This window comes from Cyprinodon variegatus, unplaced genomic scaffold, assembly GCF_000732505.1.
Source record: "Cyprinodon variegatus isolate N-32 unplaced genomic scaffold, C_variegatus-1.0 Scaffold1582, whole genome shotgun sequence".
NCBI lineage: Eukaryota > Metazoa > Chordata > Actinopteri > Cyprinodontiformes > Cyprinodontidae > Cyprinodon > Cyprinodon variegatus.
In genome coordinates this window covers 85,333-94,981 of record NW_015152035.1, presented here as the reverse complement: position 1 = coordinate 94,981, position 9,649 = coordinate 85,333, and the positions used below count along the sequence as shown (strand labels likewise).

Below are 9,649 nucleotides of genomic sequence, written 5' to 3'. Positions count from 1 at the left end.
ATTACTTTAACGGAAGGTTTCCAGATGGATATGCGGAGCTAATCCATCTGGCGGAGTCAGGTTAGCCTTTTACAGCTGCTTTCTGTATCTCAGCTTCTGTCTCCTTGAACCCCAGTCGGCCTCAGCAGATGGCCGCTCACACTGAGCCTGGTTCTGCTGGAGGCTTCTTCCTGTTAAAAGGGAGTTTTCCTCTCCACTGTCGCTACAAGCATGCTTAGCGTGAGGGATTGCCTTTGAGTCAATGAGTCGATGCAATCAACTGTTTTTCGTTTGATAGAAAACTTTGAATCAATTTGACTGTATGATCTGGTGAACTGTAAAGTGCCTTGAGATGACATGTGTTCTGAATTGGCGCTATAGAAATAAACTGAATTGAATTAAAGCAGTCAGGGTTGTTAACAGAAGCAGTGAGAGGCTCACCTGTCAATGACAACCTCATCGGTGTTGACAGCAAACACCTAAACAAAAAGTCAGCAGTAAGTAATGAATATCCAGATGAAGGCAGTGACTATTGGAGTGGAGATGCTGGAAACTGAAGTCCCCTCACCTGTCCTGCTCTCTGCAGGTTTCCAAAGTGGACGTCAGGAATGAAAAGCACCGGCTGGGAGTCCAGGTCCAGCATGCCTTTGAACAGGGTGCTTTCTGCCCTCCTGATGGGGGAGCTCGGCCCCGAGCTGCTGTTTTTCCCTAATTAAGGGAGAGAGTGACCTGAGCAAATTCTTTTTGCATTTTTTTCTGTTTTAATCATTTGCTTTTTAAAAACACTTTTATTTAATTTGGAATCGATCTTTTAATCATGTAACCACATTTTAATGATAAAAAGACCAAAACCACACGTACTACCTTTCATCTTCCTCCTTTGCTGCTTCTTTTCCTCATCACGGAGTTTCCTCTCAGCACCCTGTAGTATGCAAACAGAAGAGAGGGTAGAAAAAAGGCAATTAAAAATGGATCCAACCAGGGCCAGTTAATCACGCTGAGCAGAAAGCTCATGTTGTCTTTGACCCTCCTCACCTTGTCACAGAAGACCTTGATTTGAGTGAAGGCCCTGTGGATAGGCCTGCTACTGCAGCTGTTGTAGCTGTAGGTGTCGATCTGGATGATCAGAGGCATGCCCTTCACTCCCTTCTGGGAGGAGAAGTCTGTGCTCAAACAGTTCACAGAGATAAAAACCTAGAAAAAAAAAAAACATTTAAAAAAATTAATTGAACTTAGGTAACACTCAGTATGCTATTGTTGACAGAGAACAAATAAAAATGTGTTTTCCTGCTTCAGATTAGCATTATAAACTATAATACTAATCTGGGGTCTGCATAAACACAAAATAGGTCTAAAACTTTTGTACGCCACCTCCCACAGAAGGTTCTACAGTACAAAAAAAAATAAAAAATACTACAAATTGGCGTGATAATATCTGGTCCCTCAGAACAACACTGACAGGTGCATCCAGGGTAAGTAGATTTTTGAGACAGGAGAAATCTGGAACACAGCTGTGAGATAAGGAACTGAAGCTATTTGCATCCTAATTCCTCTCAGAAATTTAATCCAAAACGACAGCATGATACATACTTTCAGTGGTAAGCCAACCCCTTGCAACAATAAAAAAGGACCAGCTAAAATTAAAATCAATGTCCTTATAATATCTGCAATGAGGAAAATAAGTATTTGAACACCCTGCTATTTTATAAGTTCTCCACTTAGAAATCATGGATGGGTTTGAAATTGTCATCGTAGGTGAATTTAACACTGTGAGAGACATCATTTAAAATAAAAAAAAATCCATAAATCACAGTGTTCATGCTATCTTTATTCTCACATTCAGCAGTATTTGTTAGTTAGCTCCATAGCTTCCATAACTCAGGGTGACATCAGTTCATCACTTGTTGTTCCTATAAGTGTACATATAGCTGCTAAACTAGCTGACTGTGTAATAGCACATGTTGCAAACATTTAGTCCATCCATCCATCTTCTTCCGCTTATCCGGGGTCGGGTCGCGGGTATAGCAGCTTCAGTAGGGAGGCCCAGACGTCCCTCTACCCAGCCACTTGGGCGAGCTACTCCGGGTGAATCCCAAGGCGCTCCCAGGCCAGCCGAGAAACATAGTCCCTCCAGCGTGTCCTGGGTCTCCCCCTGGGCCTCCTCCAGGTGGGACGTGCCTGGAACGCCTCACCAGGGAGGCGCCCAGGAGGCATCCTGACCAGATGCCTGAGCCAACCCAACTGCCTCCTCTCAATGTGGAGGAGAGACGGCTCTACTCTGAGTCCTCCCCGGCTGGTTGAGCTCCTCACCCTATCTCTAAGGGAGAGCCCAGACACACTATGGAGAAAACTCATTTCAGCGCCTTGTATCCGGGATCTCGTTCTTTCGGTCATGATCCAGATTTCATGACCATAGATGAGGGTAGGAACGTAGATCGACCGGTAAATCGAGAACTTTGCTTTTTGGCTCAGCTCTCTCTTCACCACAACAGAGCGGTACAGGGCCCGCTTCACAGCAGACGCTGCACCAACCCGCCTATCGATCTCCCACTCCATCTTCCCCTCATTTGTGAACAAGATACTTAAACTCCTCAACTAGGAGCAGTACATCCTCCCCAACCTGGAGAAGGCACTCTACCCTTTTCCGGCTCAAGACTATGGTCTCGGATTTGGAGGCACTGATCCTCATCCCGACTGCTTCACACTCTGCTGCGAATCGATCCTGGCTTCATCAGGATGTGATCCAGTAGATCACATCCTGATGAAGCCAACAGGACCACATCATCTGCGAATAACAGAGCTGCAATCCTAAGGCCACTAAGACAGATCCCCTCAACACCTTGGCTGCGCCAAGAAATTCTGTCCATAAAGTTATTAACAGAATCAGTGACAAAGGGCAACCTTGGCGGAGTCCAACCCTCACCGGAAACGAGTCCAACTTATTGCCCACAATGCGGACCAGGCTCTGACACCGGCCATACAGAGACCTAACAGTACCTCCCACAGGACCACCATGTCAATTGTGATTTTTATAATGAAACTTCGAGACTTCTTGTCAGCAGTTTGCCTAAGCCAAGTAATGGACACAGCAAACATAAAGTGTTTAGTCTATATCATTCTAAAAACCACACTTTCACTATGCTGAGAGAATGCTTTTCCTGAGAGTGAGCAGGAAAGCGGGTATGGATAGATATCGATATCAGTAGATAGATGGAGCTGAATACAGGGCAATACTAAAATGAGAAAAGAAAATATGTTAGAGAATGCAAAAGATCTACTGCTTCCTCCAAATTTCCCATTTTTGTCTGTAAGGGAGACACCCTTTAAACTTTTATGGTTTGGCTCAAAACTGAGCTACCTCTGCAGTTATGCTGCAATAGGCTTAGGCTGCTGGAGGACATGAAGACCACTTTTCATTACTCTGCTACTTTCAGAATGTGTTTTCCTGTAAACTAAGTCAAACGTTCATAATCTGCTGGTCTTCTCTCATCTTATTGAACTGTTGGAGAACTCGCTTTGTCTTTGGTACTCTTATTGTTCAACTCCCAGGTCATACATTTTAACTAGAATGCCAAAAGAATTTGGATTAGTTACACTTTGCTACTTTCCCATTTTTTATTTTGTTTAATAATTGAGTATAGCACAGAATATACGTTTGAAAACACCTTGGAACTAGCTCTTCAAACGTGAATTGACCCATAATGCCCTCTGGTGTTTATTCTAGGTATAGCACCTCATGAAAATCAATATCATTTACTTACACTTTTCTGGTCTGCTTGCATGCAGAATGCATTCAGATCATACAATTTCTATAGGGCTCTTAGCTTAGTAAGCTTCCTCCGCAAGCTACACTCAGAAGTGAAAAACAATTTTTAGACCGTTTTCCTTCTTTGTTGCAAGGTTGAAGTTCTAAGGAGGGAAATGAATTGTTCTTTACTTACATTTAACATTATATGAATAACTAGTCCTCAAACAGAAAGTCAAACATCTATGATGGTCTGATATACAAACCTGATATAAAGTGAAAGCCCTTTGGGAAACTCCTCCAACTCCCATTGTCATTGTGACACAGCACACACAAGTGAACACTGCACACCATGAAATTACATTTATGCCTCACCCGTCAATGGCGCCCCAAGGGAGCAGTGTGGCGGGACGGTACCATGCTCAGGGTACCTCAGTCATGGAGGAGGAGGAGCGCTGGTTAATTACTCCCCCCACCAACCTGGCGGGTCGGGAGTCGAACCGGTAACCTTTGGGATCCAAGTCTGACACCCTAACCGCTCACCCACGACTGCCCCCTGGTCTCCTCTGGAACATTCTCCATAAGGATTCCAATGAAGCAAAATGAACTACACTTCATCACTTAAAGCAGGGACCCTCCCTACCTCTAAGAACGTGCTAGAGACTCATCTCTTCCAGAAATACCTCACCCAAGAACCACTAACACATCTGACTCACACAAGCAATTTCTCACACGTTGGTCTTAAACCCTGCCTAAGTCTGCCATTAAAGGTTTCTCTACATTTAAGAGAGATTAAGCACTTTCCCCACTTCTGATCAGATTAAACCATCTGTTTATTACAGATACATATGATCAGACCTTTTGCCATGATGTTTTTACAATTTTCTCAGTAAACAACTCTGTTTATTTTTGGTATGCAGCTAAACAGAAAAGGAAAGTGAGAAATCTACAGTCCTGCTTCTTGTCTGGACATGTTGTAAAGCCAATAGGATGAGTGGGATGTGAGAGGAGTTCCTTTCATCCTCCAAAGGAAAGCAGCGTTCATCTGTTCTACCTCTGTATGCACTGTTCAGGCTCCTTCGTAATGTAGTCTATCAAGTACAGACAAGAGAAAAATCAAGGTTCCATGACTGTTGGTGTCGTCATGGGGAAATACAATGAGAAACTATCACCTGTTCTGCTTAAAGCAAGAGATAGCCAGGCACTGGTTATCAAACAAATTGACCAGCTCCACAAAAGACACCTGGTGGTTTACTAGTCTGGGGGAATCGCACAGTGTGCGTTTACCCTGACCAACCTGTAAAGACTTCAGCAAACACCTCAAAGAGAAGCAGCTGTTGCTAGCAATCAAGCCAAGAAAAGGTAGAAAGATATTTCACAACTGACACAAAACATTGGAGAAAAAAAAACTTTCATGACAGCTGTAAACATCCTACAACATTCGTTTGTAAGGCTTGGAGAAACTGCAAGAGCCAAAAGCTCCATATTTTGATGAAGCAATACCAGTACAGGCAATGCCAAGGTCGCCTGAACCAGTATAGCTGATGTGATTTGATTTGTTCAGTCTGCTTTCCTAATCTGGGTCATGACAGAAAGAAAGGATCCCGGATAAAATTGGCTGAAGTGAGGTTCCTCAGCAGGGTTCTGGTGTTCTGTCAGACCAGCATACCCCATCAGACAAGCATACCCATAGTCAATACCCGTTTATCCCTTTAGTTTTATATGAAAAATACCCTTTAAACTACCTGGATGGGCGTGTATCCCCTTAGTCATGTACAAAAAAACTATAAAAATACTTTTTGGTATTTTTTGAAGTGTATGGAGAACTACCTTAAACTAAAATATTTCCACTTGAGGATTTCGAAATAAAGGAACAGAAGCACAAGTTTATCTTGTAAACTTTTTTTTTTTTTTTTTTTTTTACAAATTTTGTGTAATTAATTAGATGGAGCCATGTTTTGGAGTCTCTATGCTCCACCTAATGAGTAATTGATTAATTCAATAATTTATTAATTGCAATTAATCTGTTCTGATCCTATGTAGCACCTGAAGAAAGTGGGTGTACAAATGTCTTTATGATCATAAAACATCTCAAATTTGTGTCCAAACGTAGTTTGAAGAAGTGATATAAACGACCTCAGAACTTCCTCTGAGCAACAATCAGTCAAGAATCTGTCTAATGTGAAATTAGTTTTCAGAGCTGTGTGCCAACAGGCTGGCCTGCAGACAGACTACCCACAGCCATTTTTGCCCTTATTTCCCAATTCTTATTATCTGTTTGTATCGCTCAAAAGTAACATATAAAGTGTCATGAATTATCCTGAGATTATTGGAACATTTGAAAGAGGTATTTCTTAAACCTTGGTGCTGTGGTTTTCCCTTATATTGCAGATTATTTTAATTGGTCTTCTCACTAATTTTTGGCATGTATTATTGGCAGTATGACCCATAATGCTCAAACAGGACACTTTAATTTTTAATTGAAAAAACAAAATCTCCAGCTTAGCTTTTCATGTAAACAAAATTCATTGAAGTATGAACTAAATAATTTTTTTATCATTTATTGTCTTTTGCAGATGCAGGACAGACCGTGTGGATGTGATTATTCAAAAAACGTTCGGCAGCCTCATGTCCTCCCATCATTTCATCCACTGTCTGATATTCTTCCGTGTTATCCAAATATTAACTAATGATTAGAGAGTAACGGTATCCATTCCCAGAGTTTGGTTGCTATGAAAGGTATAGGGAAAGATGTTCTATTTCCGAGTGGATCATCAAAATAAGTGGTCCTCCTAATTGTCAATCATTCCAGTAACACATTTATGCAAGGCCATCCTACGTGCTCGTCCCCATTTTCACTTACCGGTGGTGAGTCTGACATAGTGAAAAAAATTGCAAATCTTCTTTTGGAAAGTAAGCTTGTATGTATGAGCAACGCAAACAGCAACTTTTATAAAGAGTGTGCACGAGGAGAAATGGGCTTGTTAAATAGGCATTCCCTCTCAGGAGCGGGTACAGCGTTGTGCATCCACTTTTTAAAGTGGAGAGGGCAGGTCTTTTAAATAAAGTTTTTTTTTTTTTCAGTTTTTAATATTGCAGCATAATTTTACAAAACTTTTTGTTTGTTGGTGTTAAAAACCTTTACCTGATTATAAGAATAAAATACTAATTTGTTAGTTTATCAGTTTTTTCAGTTATTGTAATTATGGATTTTAAAGCAACATGGGGCTTTCTCAACAGGGCTTTCCTTCTTTGCCATTTGTTTTTCTTATTACAGCCACCTGCTGGATTGAAGTGGTAGTGCAGCTATTTTCCTCCATACGTCAACAGACTGATTTACATATATACATATAGGTAGCGGTGCCTGTTTAAGCAATAGAAACATAGGGTACACGCGCTTCCAGAGATTTGTTTTATGAATAATCCTCCTGAGAGGAACCTGACAACGAAAATATATTTTACTTTAGTTATCAGGCTACTAAAGCTCCTGTAGATGGTTTCACATGAAGCTGTCTACTTTTAACATGCAATGGAAGCTACTTTCCCTGAAGGGTCTTGGAGCTTCCCTTCCAGCTCTTTTCCTTGGAGCAATCTACTTAGTTTAACCTCTCTACAACTAAATACTTAAAAGCTAGAAGAAGAAAAAATACAAATAAGAATACAAAGTTTAAGAGAAATTAATTGCGATCAGACTGGTTCAGAACAGAGAAATCACAAAGCTGTGGACTTAAATCATCAGTACACGCTGGGCATCCTAAAACTCATCTCCAGTATACCCTAATGAGTCTATGTGTCGCATCAGGTGGATGCTTAACTGATTTCTTTCATGCCATCACAAACCCTGCCTTTTTCCCCGCTGAATCTTCACCTCAGCATTACAGATGTGTTCTTCTTTATAAGCCTGGCCCCGGAGATGTATTGTTATTACTACTCCCCTGACAGAAGAACTCTCCTAATTAGATAACCTGTTTTGGGAAAACATCAGCCTCTATTGTTAAAGAGAAGTTATGAGAAGGTAAACTGGCTGATAGATCTACTCTGATCAACAGAGTAATAATATAAAAAGCACATACATCAATAATAAAGAATACTCCTCACAAACACTATGTTTAAAAAAAAAACTCCTTTTTGATAAAGCTTATAGTTATATTGGCTCAGGTTATCCAGAGCTATCTGTATAGTTATGCTGCTATAGGCTTATGCTGCTGGAGGACATAGAGGTCACTTTTTATCATTCTGCTTTATTCTGTCTCTATTCTCCAATTCCACATAATAAAATAAGAGACCCAGAATGCCTACGCAACTAAGCTGAGAAATGACCATAAGTAGTTATTAATGTTATGCTGGTGAAGGTTCTCAGTCATCCAGGTCATAGTATTTCAAAAAAAACAACAAAAAAACATTGTTTTTTTTATTATTACTGTTACAGTTGGTTCTACAGATTACTGAATCAGTGCTAGAAACTTTTCTTGTAAACAAATCTAGATTTTGGCATACAAAAGCAGTTTGTCAATGGGAAGACAAAAAACTCAGTTGTTCTCTTGTGAAACAAGTGATTCACAATGGGTCACACACTCATTATGTCCACGGGAACAGTTCACAGACAACATGCAGACATGTCCCATTTGTCAAAGTTATGAGAATGGGGGGGGGGGGATCCCGATTTCAAAGTCTTTAAAGAAAATGGACATGTTGCTTCAACCTCTAAAACTCAAACCACACCCAAGAGACAGAACAGCCCTCTTAGAGTGTAAACACTCCTACATGTGGGTATCTCACAAATTTGGCCACAAATGGGAACATATTCTCATGACTGATGCCAAATCACATAAACCAACACAAACACGTGTAGAACTTTCCGGTTAAACGGGACCAACAGCTCCAGCAACAGGGTGGCAGAGACAGATAACGGTAGAGAGCTCTCAGCGCGGCTCAGCGATAACTTTCCCACCGTGCTGCATCAACAGCATCGTGCCTGAACCTGCAGAGGTGAGGGCTGATTGCTGTGAAAGCCTAAAGCACAAATGGGCCTCCTACACAGCTCCAGAAAATTCCCACCTCCACAGAACCGACCGATTTAACAGTTTCCCCACCAGCGAGCGCCACATGTTCTACTGCTAGCCTCACTGGACGTGTATGTGAGTGTGTGAGTAGGAGGCCTGTTGTGATTTTATTTCATTTACGTCTTTGCTTTACAGCATGCAAGAGCACTCAAAAGCCTTCCTAAAAAGCAGGAAGGTTCATGAGGACGCTGTGAAGTGGCTGCTCTGTGCCATCCGCTCCAACAGGCACAAACAAACAAACTGAAACCTGCGGCTGGAAGATTCACTCACAATGAGGATGGAGCGGTTTGTTGCCTGGCAACAAAGAGAGGCAAATAAAGCAGATTTGTGCTGCATAACAAAACCAAAATCAACGCTGGAACTGAATTGTAATTATAAAAAAGAATCTGAAGGTGAAGTCATAGGGAAATGTTTGAGGAAATCAACCGAAACTGGAGCATTGACAGATTTACACCTACAACTCAAATAAAGCAGGTTATGGCACAACCGATTGAGGGGCAGGTGGAATAAAAAAAATACAAAAACAGGGAAGTTATCCGACATAATGTTTTTGAACATGGTGATATTTATATTGGTAAGAAAACTGCATAGAAACAGAAGCACCAACGTCCTTAAATTTGGATATTTCCTTATATTTAATCAAATACATTGACTAAAAATTGCTCTGTAATGTGTCAAAATGATTCACAATGATTTAAAAAAGCAGACAAGCTACATGTTGGAATCATCTTAACTTATTCTTAAAAAAATTTAATAAAAGATCAAAGCAGTTTTTTCCTTGGTTTTTTTTATGCATTTTAGAGGAGTTCAATTAATTTAAATTCAGTTTGTTTCTGTAGCGCCAAGTCACAACACATGTAAT

The 9,649-nt window shown here is 40.8% G+C and overlaps 1 protein-coding gene across 1 annotated transcript in view; it reads right to left on the bottom strand.

Annotated features, from left to right (window-relative positions):
* The window catches only part of LOC107103983 (grainyhead-like protein 2 homolog), a 34,188-nt gene that overhangs the window by 5,041 nt on the left and 19,498 nt on the right, over positions 1 to 9,649 (bottom strand). Inside the window, exons 8-11 of the mRNA XM_015403862.1 lie at positions 1,015 to 1,173; positions 844 to 901; positions 548 to 687; positions 421 to 458 (exon numbers count right to left, since the gene is read on the bottom strand). Coding sequence (XP_015259348.1) covers positions 421 to 458; positions 548 to 687; positions 844 to 901; positions 1,015 to 1,173 — 395 coding nt within the window. The remainder of the gene's footprint in view (positions 1 to 420; positions 459 to 547; positions 688 to 843; positions 902 to 1,014; positions 1,174 to 9,649) is intronic.